The sequence below is a fragment of the Benincasa hispida genome, chromosome 3 (genome assembly GCF_027475165.1).
Source record: "Benincasa hispida cultivar pf3 chromosome 3, pf3_genome.v1.1, whole genome shotgun sequence".
NCBI lineage: Eukaryota > Viridiplantae > Streptophyta > Magnoliopsida > Cucurbitales > Cucurbitaceae > Benincasa > Benincasa hispida.
Genome location: NC_143480.1, coordinates 26,870,402 through 26,887,139, shown reverse-complemented (window position 1 = coordinate 26,887,139; position 16,738 = coordinate 26,870,402). Strand labels below are relative to the sequence as shown.

General features: G+C 32.9%; 1 protein-coding gene across 1 annotated transcript; it reads left to right on the top strand.

Annotated features, from left to right (window-relative positions):
* Nucleotides 1-2,692: 2,692 nt before the first annotated feature.
* On the top strand, nucleotides 2,693-4,608 carry LOC120074455 (uncharacterized). Its single transcript, XM_039027581.2, has one exon. It carries the CDS (start codon nucleotides 3,204-3,206, stop codon nucleotides 4,404-4,406), a length of 1,203 nt encoding a protein of 400 aa, XP_038883509.1. The 5' UTR covers nucleotides 2,693-3,203; the 3' UTR covers nucleotides 4,407-4,608.
* Nucleotides 4,609-16,738: the final 12,130 nt, after the last annotated feature.

The following is a 16,738-nucleotide window of genomic DNA, read 5'->3' as shown; positions in this document are numbered from 1 at the left end:
TATTTAAAAGAGTGTATATCAGTAAAGTATGTGTGTTTTATTTTGTAAGTATGATATTCCAAGTGTATAACAGTATATCAGATATAGGTACAAATGTATCAGATTGCTATGTGATTTCAATCTGATTGTTATTAAGAACTTTGTGATTTTTGTTTGAATATCATCTGATATCTTTCTTTCTTTCTTTCTTTGAATCTAAGTGTATCGTTATAAAGTATGTCAACTCATTCAATTGCATCATTGTCAAATTTATCAATAGTATATCAACAGTATATTAGTAAGTTGTATCAGCATTATAAAAGAGTGCATTATTATCAAGTTTATTGACATAACAATCAAGTGTCAGTCAAGTGTATTAAGTCTATCAACATATAATAAATGAGTGAATGATTGACAAATTTATCAGCACTATATCAATAAAGTGCACTATTTTCAATTCTATCAAGTATATCAGTAAAGTATATCAAGTTTACGAGAAGCATAAACGAGTGCATGATTGACAAGTACATCAAGTATATCAATCAAGTGTAGCAAGTGTATCAAGTATATCAAGTATAAATCAGTAAAGTAAACAACAATCATTAATTTATTTTGAAGTAGAGCATGTGTGTTTCATCTGAATTCATTTATTGATGTTTTCAAGTATATCAGTAGGAAATCAAACATCAATAAGTAACTTATTTTGAAGTAGAACATGCATGTTTCATTTTATTGATATTTCAAGTATATATCAATAGTAAATTAAATATCAACTAGTTACTATTTGAAGTAAAACATGAGTGTTTCATTCTATATACATGATATTCCAAGTGTAGAAAAATTATATCAAAGGCATGAGTGTATCTAACATCGATCAACATTCTCCAAGTGTATCAACGGTATATAACATCAATCACCACATTCAATCAATAACTTATTTGAAGTAAAACATGTGTATTTCATTTTATAGTTATGATATTCTAAGTGTATCGATATTGTATTAAATATAAGACATGATTGTATATCAAATATCAATTAGTAAATACTTGAAATAATTAAGATATGAGTGTATCAATAATATATCTAGTATTTACCAACTAATATATCTAAAATAAAGTACATCATTATTCATAGACAACATTTTAGGTATATCAGTTAATTGACCAAATCAATTAATGAAGTATATGAATAATTCATCTTTGAAAACGTGCAAATTTGTTTCTCTTTTTGTTGTATGCTCGCATGTTTACAATATTGAAGGATTTTTTTTACATTTTTTCCTTTTTTATTGGGTTGGCTTCTTGCCATTTTTGCAAAATAGAAAAAGTGAAGACATGGACTTGATTTTAAAAAGTTATTTTGCTAATTGTGAAATTATCCCGAAAATATAAACTAATTCTACATATATCAAGTAGAATAAAAAATATATAGAAAATAAATCAAATTTGACCCATAAAATTGTCTATATCGTAAACATTTAATGTCATGAAGTTGTAACATTCACTTAGTTGTATGTTGCAGGTCTTACTCTTATTAAATTTCCTCCTATTCACTCATTAATTTTCACAAAAATTAATAAAGAATATATATTAATATAATTCTTTTAAATTATAAAACTATTGAAAATATTTTCAACTATAAAAAATTGTCACTGTCTATTTGTAATAGACTGCAATAGGACCACGATAGACTGGTCTATTGTAGTATTTCACTAATAGATAATAAAATTTTATTATATTTATAAATAAGTTGATTCATTTTTTTCCTTTTTTTTAAAACAATTTTATATATTAATCATCTAACAATTTTGTCAAAACGCACAAACTTTAATAAAAGTTTAGCTCTTACGTCGTTTTTCTTTGCAATTTCATTATTTTTATACCATATGTATGTTTTATAATTTATCGGCAGTATGTTAAGAATAATTTTTTAAAATACATTTTATAACAAAAATATATTTTAGAATAGAAATTGAAACACTTATTTAAATTTGCTTGATGAAATTGAGAGTAGAGAATAAAAAGTGTAACGGTGTATAAATTAAAATATTGGGCGTGGATTTAAAAAGGTATTGGATATGTATAAATAGAAATGATATTGCATAATATATGGGGTCACGGGGAGTACAGTGAAACACAATGGATCTGATCCCGAATTAACAGTTAATGACTCACATGATTGCGTTTGCGACTGGAAGAATCGGAGAAGAATTTTCAGATGTTTAAAAGAATAAAGAATTCTTTCATTTTTTCCATGTATATCGTCTTAAATCATTTTACATCGCTATGTTGTATTATAATAAATAATAACCATTCATTTCCCCTATTTTCTTTCTTTAATTTTCTATTTATTGATATTGGTCGCTTTGCAAAGATATTGATACTATACGCCACAAGGCACACGCAGGGGTATATGTCAGAAGAAGGTGAAAGTACAAATTTGGGCTTGGGATAAGTGTGGAAAAGTATAATGATGGTGGTGATTTTCTTGACTTTTTGTAATACTCAACAACCCTCTACATTTTCTCTAGTTTGGTTGCTAGCCAACCTCATGATTCCTTCTATATAAATAAATATTATAAATATATATATATATATATATATTATATAATAAAATGTTTAATTAATAATTGGGTTTTTTTGTTAAATAAATTAAAAAATAAAAAGACAATTGGTTTAAGATGATTTAAAGTTTTTGGTGGTATATTATTGTAGATAGGGCGGATGAAAAACAGGCAAGTTGCATTTACTTTGACTCTGTGTGTAGCATATTGAGTCCGCCTCTTCTCTCACATGAATACCCCACTTTGATCGTTTTTTCGTGGAGTTAAACCACAGCCAGAAGCAACCTCTCTATTTCCCTTCCCCCAATTAAAATACACACACACACACCATTCTTTCTTCTTCTTTTCTTCTTCTTCTCTCTCTCCAAAAACCCTAACCCTTTAGAAAAATCTAAGGTTGAGAAGTGGAGCTTCCAGTTTACGACTCCACCACCTCGACCTCTACAACCACCGATTTCGTGGCTTGTTAAAGCCTACTTTCCATCTTCCGGTGGCTCTTCTTTTATTTTATCCCCTTTCTAATCAATCAAATGGGTTTCGTAGGATTGTGAGTAAGTCAGTAATCGGCCGCAGCAGCAGCAGCAGCAGCAGCAGCAGATCATCACCTTTTTTTCTGCACCCGTGATTGATTTTGTGGGTGTCCGTACGTGTTGGCCTGATAATGGATTCTGGGAGTAGTGGAAGTATACAAAGCTCGAGCGGTGGTGAAGAGGAGTACGATTCACGCGCAGAGGGGTTCTCTGGTTTCTTAAACAAACCGCCCGGGCATGTCGGCCCCATGGCTACTACTACTAAGGCTAACCCATCCCCACCAGCCACGCACCACCTTCATTCCTCCTCTTCCCTCTTCGACCCTTTCTCCAACTTCCTCGATCCTTTACCCACTCGATCACACCAAAATTCCATTCCCAATCTCGATTTCCTCTGGCCCAGAAACCCGAGATCGGACCTCAACCCGATCCAACTTCCCGGGTCCATTTCCATGCCGCCTTCTTCCTCACAGCCACAATCGTATATGACGGCGACCAATAGTCAAGTCCATCATCAAGCCACGGAAACCAATGTCGTCCACCAAGCCCCACGGGGTTTAACTCTCACCACAGATCGAAGCGACGTCGTTCCTAACAATACTAACAACAACACTGCCGCCGGTACTCCCAGCAACAACGCTTCCGTTCGTAACCCGAGGAAGCGAACCCGAGCTTCGAGGCGAGCCCCAACCACCATCCTTACAACCGATACTTCCAATTTTCGAGCCATGGTTCAGGAATTCACTGGGATTCCTGCGCCTCCTTTCACACCGGCCTCCTCTTTCCCTAGAGCCCGACTCGATCTTTTTGGCGGCTCGGCCTCCACCTCTTCCCCACCTTACCTACTCCGTCCATTTCCCCAAAAACCATCCACAAGTAATTCCCTTCTCTCTCCTTCCTCCGATTTTCTCCTCCCAAAACAGAATCATCATCTTCCACCTATGTCCTCTATTTTCAATCTCCAGCCTCCTCCCCCTCCCCCTCTCCACCAACCCAATATTAACCTCCTCGCCTCCGACCAACCCACAGCCGAGACCCATCGGAATCACCCTCTTCATCAAACGCCTCTCCCGGAAGAGTTGCTTTCCGGAAGTGGGAATATTCTTCCGGCCACCTGGGGCAGTGGTGGAAATGGTGGTGGTGGTGGAGGAGGAGGAGCGTCCGATCAAGCTTTATTTAGGTCCATGAATAGCAAATACTGTACCGGTACTAAACTTAACAACAACTATTCGGCTTCTTCTTCTTCTTTGGATTTCCATGGAGATAAAGGGTCTGAGAATGTGACTACTAGAAGTGAAGGTATGATAGAATCTTGGATTTGTTCTTCAGATTAATTATTAATCACTGTTCATTTCCATCTATTTAGATATATATATATCCCCAACCATACCAAGATGTTTACGAGTCTTGAGAATCACAAACCCACATCAAATTAGAGGTATAATTAACGAAAATCGGTCAGTTTGTGTTTGTTTCTCCCCAATTTTATGTACATGACATTACACTTCCATTTTGGGATTTCGTCTTTGTTTCAAATTTCGCATACGTTTTTCTTCTTACACATTCATATAATTAATATTGGTAATGTGACAATGTTATTTATTTATGTATTCATTTTCGCTATGTTGGTGTGCCATGGCCAATATATTGAAATAAAGGGGAGAGGGAGCAGTTAATTAGGTTGGTTTTTGGTAAAGTAGATAAATCCGTCAAACAGTGAGGCTAAAGCTAAACCATCCATCCTCCTCGTACTGTCTCTACATTCTGAAAGCTGCATGCACCTAATCTGCATATGAAACCCAATTAACTATTTTCTTCTTTAGTTGTTTTGTTGCAGTAGCCTTGCCTAGCGACCAAGCAGCATGGCCTCTCATCTTTGTCTTCTTCCATTATTTCTCTCTCTCTCATTAAACCATTTTCTAAATTTTATTTTTAAAAAAGAGAATAGTTTCCATAATTTAGGAGCGATTGGAGGCGAGATTTTAGGAATATGAAGCCGCCATTACCTGTCAAAGATCTTTAAAGGTGTAGATTTTTAATTTCGGATATATGCATTCATGTGTGTGTTATATTTATATGTCAATGCCATCATGTTTTCTCCCCGTAATTAATGACCTATTCAAAGTACATAAATTCATGCAACCTAATTAGGTGTATTTAATTTGTAATTTTATTTTCAAAATATATATAAAGAAAGATGAATCTGCAGTCAGGATTGGAAACCGGACGTGGATGTGGTGCCCCAAAATTTCGTCGATGCCTCTGGTTTTAAGACAGAAAGTACAGCTTTTTAGCTGTCTAACCTTTTCTGGCAAACCACTAGACTTCTAGCAAATACAATACTAATATGAGAAAATTCCAATTATTCACCCTAAATTAATTAAATAACCCCATTTCCGCTTCCCAACAACCAAATAAAAGAAAAGAAAATTAGTAATCTCACGTTAAGTGATGGTTGAATATGGAACCATGTTTATAGTATTTATTTTATATTGTTATGCATGCAATTATTAAAACGAAAAAGAAGAAGAAGAAGAAGAAAGTGGCATTGGGATCTAGGACATGGAAATTCGTGAAGCAGTAGCACCAATTTCGAAGTTGGTGTGTCCACGGGAAATGGTTTTTCCTTTAAAAAAAAAAATAATTTGATTGGACTATCATTGTCCTTATTTTGTGTCTCTCCCTCGTTCAATTCAATCTTAAATTTGCCGACGCGACGGTCCTTTCCAATGTTTTTGGTTACATGCCATTTGTCTAATCAATGCATTTAAGCCACCTCTAATCCTACCTTAAAAGGTGGAGACCGCTCTAGTGTTCACAACAATAATCTGCTCAATTTCCATAATCAATGGGTTTACCATAATTATTTTATGACCATGATTAAACTCGCAGTTGGTTTAAGTTATTGTAATTTCTAGCTACATTACCTTCCGGACAAAAACAAAGCTCACAATGGTTCAATTCTTTCAAGCCTTTACTACTTTGGTGTAGCTGCAACTTACCTTTATGCTTTGGGTTTCCGAAACTAAAAGAAAAAAAAAAGACAATAAGGTTTGTTTTATGTTCACCAAAGGCCCGACTTTTAGCTTTTCTTAAAATAATAATAGCAACTTTATTCAATTATAAAATGATTATGAAAAATACTACTTTTTCTCTTTTTACTCAGATTTGTATTTACCTTTAACTTTATTTCTTTTTATTATTATTATTATTCAAATCTATGATTATACATAAATAAGACAAATGAGAGGAGAATCTTTACTTTTCCCTTTTGTCATTACAATTTCAGTAAATTTCTATTTTATCCATCAATATTTATTGACTAGACACAACCTTCGAATTACGATGATAATTGGAGAAAGTTCATAAAATAGAGGTGGTTTGTCCTTTTAAATTTTAGTTGAAATCATGTTGACAATACGAGTATTTGGGATAGTATATATTTATGGAAATTGAACTTTTAAATAAATTATATCATTCGGTTGAATAATTTGTTTCCCATGAAAATATGTGATGGTTAAAATTAAGGTGGTTACTCATAGAACCAATACATTTATTCTCTTACAGGTACACTAATTGAATGATTAAAAAATAACTAATATGAAGTATGGAGATTTGGATCTCCAACATCGAGAAAATGATTGCATGCCAATTATTGATGATCTAACAAAATCCCACCAATATCTCACTATATACAGTGTAGAACTTTTATATCTTCTTCACTTCTACATGATAATTTCTTAATGTGTTTCCCCTACTTCAGGGAAGAAAAATTAACCATATTTGGTTTTAATAAAACAAATAAGATATATATAGTTTTGATGTTCATGTTCTTTCTAAATTATCTTAAAACAAGATACATATGACTTTTGACATTACTTTTTTGGTTATAATTTCAATTAAAATGTTGAGAATTTCACACACTATCACATGTCTTTAACTATACTATATAGTATATATTGAAGTATGATGTATTTAAATATATATTTTTTTAAAAAAAAATCCTAATATTTTTCTTAACCACTCAAATAATATGTAGCTCTTTTTATATATATATATATAAAAAAAAAAAAAAAAAAAAAAAACATATAAACGTATAGATTGAAACCCCCAATTTTTTTTTTTTTTTTAAAAAAATAATAATAATAAATTTTTGAAGGATGGAAGATTGAATAATAGTGTGGACGTTAACAAAAAGAAAGTGAGTATGCTTTTATATTCCACCTCCTCATTTGACTTGAATTAAGATCTAAAAAGTTGTGATTATTTAGAGGCATTAAAGTAAAGCTGTTAATGGGATAAGGAATTATTAATATTATAGAGAATTGGACAATAATAGGCTGATCTAAAAGGAGGACATGAAAAATGGGTCCAATACAATAATTTCGTCAAATAGAGATGGATTTAATTAAAAATGGGAAGTGAACATCTTCATAAAACCGTGTTGTCTGCCACCACCATTTCATTTTCCCTCCACATTACACTTCAAACCAACACCACAAATTATAAATTTTTATCATCTCCAACTCAAACACCATTACTTTTTTTGGGATCTCAATGGTCTAATACATTTATTTTAAAATTCGATCAAAGAATCTTTTATGTATATATACAAGAGTATCTCACTTGCTTTTGTTTCTACCTTTTTATGCCTAAGATTAGTAGGGTGTTAGTTAATGTGCGGATCTAAATTTAAAATCGGTTTGTTTTTAGCCTTTACCATAATATACTTAATATTGTTGAAGATGTTGTCTTTTATGCATTATGGGTTTTTCTTCATTCCATTATTAACTACAATTAAAACTTTTAACCTTTTCTTTAGCAAATGTGAGACATTGATTTAGTTGTACTCCCAATGGAGCCTTCACACTTTTCTAATACACGGATTTTATCAACATGACTTAAAAAAAAAAAAAAAAAAAAAAAATTGATACCAAATGAAAAATACAACTTTAAATATATTCATGATGGTACGGTGTATATATTTTTCACGTTGGACATAAGCCCTCTATCTTTGTTTTTGATTCTAGCCAAAAGACCTCATATAAATGGATATTGGATATCCCACCATCTTTTTCCATTATTAGTCAATGTTAACTTTTTTTTGGTCCCACACCCACAATCTCGAACAAAGAGCCATATAATCTCTCCCCTCAAATGGTGATTTCTTTATTTACTTCTCTAGCTTCTATGATAGTCTACTCTTATCTAACTTAGCTCTTCTTTTTTCAAGAACACCATAAATCACTGTGACAATTAAATCATCGAAATTTATCAATTTTTTTCCATCGCTAATAATTGCACGTGGGTATAAGATCTAATACCATTTGCTAGGTATTATATAATGAAATTAAACCTCCACATATTTCTTTAGTAGTATGGTATTATTCACTTATTTTGACATAAGTTATGATGACATTGTTTTCCATTTCACCCAAAAGACTTTATTATCAATTGAAATATTGGTCTATTACTTTATGATCATCTCCTTTCTTAACTAATGTAACTTTTAATTACCCACTCAATATTCATTGAAGTTAGGAATTTGTTTGAAACTGGATAAGTACTGAATTGAAAACTTATTTTTTGAAAAAATAAAACAAATTTGATAGCCAAGTATATGATCTTGAGTTACTTTTGTGTAATTTGTCTTATATATAAACAAGGGGACATTTGGAATCTAGTCGATGTTTGAAAAAAAGAAAAGTAAGAAAACTAGATCATTTTCAAAATTAGAAAATTAAAGATGCCTCGTATTCATGGTTTATAAAAAGAATATAGACTCTGAATCTTGATTTGACTGCTATAAAACTTCTCTGGCACATAATTTCATAGAGAAAAGTTAAGGAGTGCAAAAACATATACAATAGAGAAAGCTATTTTCCTTTGGGACAAATGATTATTTTACTTTTAAATAACGTAACATTAGAGTCTCATTTTACAATGAGTTTAAATTTAATTTTACTTATTAAAATCGTATAAACTTATTTATTTACAATTTCTATATTATGTGTCGTTTTCAACATCTTGTCTAAATTTTAAAATAAAAAATTAGTTAATGAATATTATAACTAGTAAACAAATAGACAGTATGATTACCAAATGACCATAAATTTAGTATGATTGTAAATTGAGGTTTAAGAAAATGGAAAGCGAAACACCATCGCGTGGCAAAGTGGTTACATGGGAAGAATATCAGAATATTATTATTTAAAGTAATATTAGATAATTATTGAAAAGGTGAATAATTGATTTTTTTTGTATCTTGTACACACTGATTAACAATGATGAGGGGTGGTGCATTGTATGGTCTTCTCAAACTCCAGAATTCAGGCTCTAAAGTTTTATTTCATCATAATGAAGCGTTAATTGTGTTAATTTTCTTTTTTCTTTCTTTTTTTTTTTTTTTTTTTTTTTTTTTTTATATTTAGATTAAGGTACATAAGCACTTGACTAATATCTTTCTAAATATATTGATGATCTCATTACATGTTCTTTTTTTCTCGTAAAATTACTCAAGTAATGATGCATTAATCTCATCATTTTTTTTTGTTAGAATTTATATTTCAATTGAATGAATTAAAACTACGATGACTAAATTATTGTGCTAGAGAAATAGATAATGTTGGTGCTAAAATTCAATAGAAGAAATGCACATAACCTTTTTGTGACAGTAGTGAATTTATTTGAATGTGACATAAAAAAGAGAATTTGAACACCGAAGTGGGGCTTACCACACACATTATGATCCTTAAGTTAGAGAGAATGTGAAAGCTAGAGAGTTTAAGGAGCTTGACTTAGGTCTTCTCTTGTTCTCAAATTCAATTATCTGATGGCTTGATCGAATCTATGTGGAATTTTTAGGCTTGGGAGAGGTTGGCACACTTTGCATGAAAGTTGGACTCCTCGGCCACAGGTTGAGGGAGGTATGGCCAAGGGCGCAACTCATGTTGATATCTAAGTTAATTAAAAGATAATTGAGAGCTAGAAGAGAGTTAAGAGTTTTTAGTTAGAATTTTTGGTTTTGAGATGATTAACTAAGAAAGTAAGATAGAATAGAAAATATGATTGATAGGGAAGTGAAGGAGAAGAAAATGGTCGGGGAGGCGAGGTAGATAGGGATGACAAAATTCTCCGCGGGGACCAGGAAATCCCCAGTTTGACCGGGTACGGTGGTCAAACAGGAGATTTAAGTCGGGGACGGGAGGGGATCCCCGCCCCGTCTCTGACCCCAAACCCGATCCCCACTCCCGCCCTGATTTTTTTAATTATTAACATATATATAATAATAATAATAATAATAATAATTAAAATTAGAAAAAAAAAACTGAAACGGTAAGTATAAAAACTACTTTTAATTTTTGAATAATTTATTCTTCAACAACTTTTTAAAAGTAGTTTCTTGGCATTTTAGAAAAAAACCCACTATATAAATTGAAATTGAGTAGTTAATCTTAATTAAATATATAAAAATAATTCAATTAGTTTTTTACATATTTAAGTTTTGTTTCTTTTTAGAACAAAATTTTGAATAAATGATCCGATTAACCCGAACCAAACCAACCCAAATATTTCATGGTTAGGTTGGGTTGGATTGGATTCATTTTTTAAGAAGGGTTATTTGAGTTGAAGAAATTTATAACCCAAACAATTGGGTGTGGTCTAAAAAGTCTTTCAACCCAACCCATGAACACCCCTACCTGACGCTCTGCAGCGTTGCAATGCTCTTCCCAGTGTTGTGACGCTGCGATGATTTTTATAAATACCTCTCTTCGTATTTAGGTCAAATTATGCTAACTTTTGAGGGTTGAACTGATGGAGGCCAAAGTAAAACTTCAATCTTGTTTCTTTCCCTTCAGATTTTAGTATCTTTAGATTAGTTTTTCTTTTTGTTTTAAGTTGTAATCGACGGATTGGATGTGTATCTTGGATTTGTCTATGAATTAAGAGATAAATCCTATCTAATTTCTTTTGAGCAAGAGCCCTATGTTTATTTTCTTCAAATTTTTCTAATTAATTTAACTAAATTGTTGTGAACTCTTTAGGATGATTTGATTAAATCTTAATGAAATTTTTATAAATTGATCTGATAAATTAGTTTATCGAAATTCTTGTATGCAAAATCATCATAGCCTATTGATTGATTTAGTTGTACATATTAGGATCGCATGTGTAAAGTCTAGATTTTTTCTGACCAAATGCATGTATGCTTTAATATAATTTTTTCCAAATAAATCATGCTATAAGATATGATCTTTCCAGCTTGTAGTAAGTATCAACAATTGAACCCTTACCTGATGCAATTCAATTTTAACTTGTATGTCGCTAAGAAGGAAGAGTTGAAAATTGAGTTAGGGCTAATTTGGTTTAATATTGAATTTGGTTAATTAGGTTATTAGATTTTCTAATAGGTTGCCGGGTTGACAGATTCAGCGTAATTAATTGATGCCTAATGAAAGAAATTGCATAGGAAACTCTCTCTTTCTCTAGAAAATAGATAGACTCCTATTCTAGATTACATTTACCTTTTTATTTTTAATTTCACGCATATATCTCTTCCACACAAAACCCTCCATTTACCGCTCTAGTTAGAAAATTAACTTAACGAAACAATCTTGCTTCTCTACGGATCAACTCGAACTTACCACTATTGCTATGTTTTAGTAGTAATAAGAGTAGTTCGGTATATACAAATTTTCTTTTGATCAAGTTTGAAGCTTATTAACGACGTAAGATTTAGGTCTGTCAAAAATGGCATCGTTGTCGGGGAAGCCATTAACGTTTCGTTCTTAAATTTCTAGTTAGAGTATTCTTTTGCTTTTAATTTGTTTTCCTTTTTGTATCAGTATTTTAAGCATCGACAGATATCATCAACAAGGATGGGGACAATCGAGTGGAGCATCTCGACTTAGTGACGAGGTTCGTGACCTTCAAGGTCAACTTGCTGAGTTAACTTCTTTGGTTAGTCAATTGGTTGTAGGTAGCCCGTAGCAAGTGCAAGCATGTAGGACTGATCACCCTGAGTAAGCGTGCCTAAGTCTACAGTGAAGCCCTATGCCACGAGACTACTTCATGGGACGGTATCCTGGTTATATGAATGACGATTTTCATTGGCCTAGGGAGGAGTCTTATGGCTATGGAAACCTAAGATAGGACCAGTTCCACTATGATTCAGATCCTGCCACATCCGACATGACGATGCATGCTAACACACACCGACTCAGGTATGTTATTAGAATATGTGATTAGACAACTTGCTATTAACAATATTATTTTTTAGCAAGAGATTCACAACCTCCAGGAGAGCTTTAGTTTTCAAACTGAGGTTAGAGCTGATCTTCAGAGTTTGATAGACTCAATCTGATTCAATTGAGAGAGGATGGGAACCCTATTACACACATCTTATGACATCACTGAGGTATGCGGCGATGAGGTAATCTATGTCGACATTGAGGATGAGTTGGAGGATAGCATGTCATGTTTAGAACCAGTCTGTAAGAACTATGGAGAATCTGAGTCTAAACCCGTCGATTTCCAGGTGATGGAGTTAGAGGTGGAAAAAACTCACCCTGTTCTAACGCTGGTATATCGTATATTTTTTAGTTTTGTTCTTCTTGTTCTCAAGAATCAGTTGAGTCTGAGTCTTTATTTTCAGTAGATTTAGTCCTTGAGTCTTTTGATTCTTTCTTTTTACCTTTTTTGTCTAATACGAAAAATACCAAATTCGACTTGTCTGGTTCTCTTTAAAAGATGAAGAGCCTTATAGCCTTACTGAACTATATCGACTTATCTAAGAAGAGACCAGAGAAATAAGAGAATTTATTTGTGCCTCGACAGGGGATAAGTCACGTCGAGCAATCGACGTTAAAAATATGCACTTCCTAAAGGGAGCCAAGTGATAAAATTTATTGCTTTCTTTATTTGTTTTCTAGATTAGCATTTTTTTTTTTTTTTTTGTAGGGACGAGCTAGAGGAGAGGAGTATCTTTTTGAGAGGCGAGCCTACTACCACCACCATCCCATGTGCAACATCATTGTCAGGGGGTTTTCTGTTTCCTTGTCTTTATTTTTATTGAGCTTTACTTGAAATACATTGGGAACAATGTATCATTTTAAGTTAGGGGTGGGGTACCCGTTGGGTAGTTTTTTTTAATTTTATTTTAGCTTGGGGTCCTTGAGCGCTGTGCTCGGACTATGCTTGTGTGCTTCGATTACCTTGTTAGCTTATTTGCTCTTTTGTTATTATGATAGTTTATGACGCACTCTTCCTGTAATAAAATTTGCATGAAAAACGTTAGGAATGCATGATCATGATTTTTAGCCCAAATTTTAAAAATGTTTCTTATCTCTCATGCATCTTTAAGTCATTGTTTTCCGAAATTAAAGCCTTGCATGTTTAGAATTGGGTTATCTGGTTTGTACTTCTGTTGTCACCCCGAAAGGTCCACCTTTGACTTAGGAGTAACCATACTTGTCTAGAGCAAAACTAGATAAAGTGGATAAAATAAGGCTTGCTGTGAATAAAGAAAAAGGAAAAAAAAAAAAAAAAAAAAAAAAAAAAAAAAAAAAGAGATAGTCAGTTGAAAAAATAAAAATATAAAAAAATATAAAATATAAAATAAGAAAATGAGGCATAAGTTATTCCTGCAAAAAATAGTGTGCATGTGTGCATGGATAGAGGTGAAAAGAGTTGATAGGTTCCCGACAGTGGGGTGTGAAAGCTAGCCCTCTAGGTAAAATAAATGCCCTTTTATGTTTTGTATGTGTGTATTTAGGCACCCTTGTCTTAGTGTTGCCCTCTTTTTTTTGCAAGTGTGGTATTTCTGAGGTCGATAATCGAACCAAAGTAGGGAAAAAACAGGATGAGGACATTTTAAAACTTTTCAGAGTTGTGCAAGCTTAACTAGCAAAACTCTAGGCTCACTCATGCGTAAATAGATTGAGAATCATTCTTAAACTTGTGCTTCATTGATTGATCATAATTGATTTTTGTTCGTGATTTCAAATTTCATTCAATTTGACTGTTGAGACTGGAGTAACAACATTGCGAATTAAGCTAGTATGTCTTTAATTGTTTTGTATGCTATTTGATTGTGTATTTCTACCTTGCTCGGGATGAGTAAGAATTAAGTAGAGGGTGTTTGATAGCTCTCAAAAAGAGCTATTAGTCTTAGCTTAATTCGGGCTCGTTATTGGATTTTATGTGTTTATTTTCCTATTTTGTAGATATCGAACAATCAAGAGGTAGAATTAGCGATTTGGTGAAGAACGGGGTTAATTTGAAGCAATTTAGAAGTGATTTGAGCATCTGAGCTTCAAAAGAGTGAAAATTACGAAAATGTCACTGTCACAGAGTTGCAACGCTAGCCTGGCGCTTGCTTGACACTTGTCTGACATTATAAGGCAGAATGTGCAGCGTTGCAACACTACCTACAACATTGCAACGCTCCAAAGTTTGTATAACGGCAGTGTTGCAACGCTCTCCCCAGCACTGCAATGCTGCGATGATTTCTATAAATACCTCCCTTCGTCTTTAGGTCAAAATATGCTAACTTTTGGGGGTTGAACTGATGGAGGCCGAAGTAAAACTTCAATTTTCTTCTTTTCCGTTCAAATTTTAGTATCTTTAGGTTAGTTTTTCTTTTTATTTTGGGTTGTAATCGACGGATTGGATGTGTATCTCGGATTTATCTATGAATTAAGGGGTAACTCATATCTAATTTCTTTTGAACAAGAGCCCTAAGTTTATTTTCTTTAAGATTTTCTAATTAATTTAACTGAATTGTTGTGAACTTTTTGGGATGATTTGATTGAATCTTAATGAAATTTTTATAAATTGATTTGACAAATTAGTTTATTGAAATTCTTGTTTGTAAAATCTAGTCTATGCATATATTGATTGATTTAGTTGCACATATTATGATCGCATGTGTAAAGTCTAGACTTTTTCTGACCAAATGAATGTATGTCCTAATATAATCTTTTCCAAATAAATCATGCTATAAGATATGGTCTTTCCGGCTTATAATATGTCTCAACAATTGAACCCTTTCGTAATGCAACTCAATTTTAACTTGCATGTCTCTAAGAATGAAGAGTTGTATATTGAATTAGGGCTAATTTAGTTTAATATCGAATTTGGCTAATTGGGCTATTAGATTTTTTAATAAGTTGAGGGGTTGACGGATTCAGTGTAATTAATTGATGCCTAATAAAAGAAATTGCGTAGGAGACTCTCTTTTGCTCTAGTAATTAGATAGACTCCTATTCTATATTACATTTACCTTTTTATTTTAAATTTCACGCATAGATCGTTTCCATGCAAAACTCCTCATTTATCGCTCTAGTTAGAAAATTAACCTAACGAAACAAATCGCACTTCCCTGCAGATCGATTTGGACTTACCACTGTCACTACGTTTCAATAGTTCGGTATATACAAATTTTATTTTGATCAAATTTGAAGCTTATTAACGACGTAAGTTTCGGAACTGTCTTATATATATATATATATATAAACTATTAAAACTATAGTTTTAGTTAGTTTTTTTTTTATTTTTTAATATAATAAAAAACATTAAAATATTTTTTTAATCGTTAATTTAAACAAATATATGTAACAATAATACTAATTTATTATATAAAATTTACTATTTCAATACAAATATTAATTTTAGTTAATTCTAAATAATAAAAATAAAAAAATAAAAAATAGAGGTTTTTTCCTGTGAGGACCTAAATCATGATCAGGAATCCCTGAACCCCGATCTGACTCTCCAAAATAGAAAATGGAATGGAGGGAGACTAAAAATTCCTACAAGATGGAGATGGGAAGTACAACCCTACTCCGTCCTGCCTCCCTTGCCATCCCGAGAGACTGAGAGCTACAGAAGCAAAGATTCGTATATTTGAGTTATCGAGTAGGATCTCATTGGAAATGACTGCTTTCGGTGACTCATTTCCCAATATTAATTTCCAACGTAAATTTGAATCATACCCACCTTCCTATTTCTTACATATTACACCTCCAGTATATATATATATATTAACATTTTCTTTCTTCACCACTGCCACGTGCCACCCACTATACCCCCTCAATTTCAAGTTTCGACCAATACCATACAGACACAAAGAGGGGTCCGACGTCGCTTCGGGACGATGGCGATACATATCAGCTTGACGTCATGGTTGCGTCAAAATGAGCCGAAGAACGGGCGGGAAAATCCACGTAAGATATAGCCGGGAGATACAATCACATGCTGTCGCTCGCACCGCAGAAACGGTCCCCCACGTTGGATCTGCAAATTCAATCATGAGCTGAGCTCACCTACCTAATGGCTAATCCACCATCTTCCCCTTCCTTCTCCTACATCTCCCTGCAAACATTTCGTTTGGGCTAACGATTGGGCTGGGTCTCAACCCCAGGAACGGCCCAGGTTGTTGATTCTTTGTCAGCTTTTTATTAGCCGTACTTTGCTACTTCATCATAGGATTCATTTTTAGTTTCTCGAGAATTGAAGCAATTGTCACTTCACTCACCACAATGATGGTAATATGTAAGCTGAATCAGTTTTATATAATTGAATGCATAAGAAAAAGAGAAGTGGAGGTGCATGCGAGGTGATGTACAGATCAGCTATAGGTTCTCGAATGATCAGGTTTGATGCA

Coding starts and splice junctions, on each gene's coding strand:
- LOC120074455 (XM_039027581.2), top strand. CDS start 3,204: ATGGATTCTGGGAGTAGTGGAAGTATACAAAGCTCGAGCGGTGGTGAA.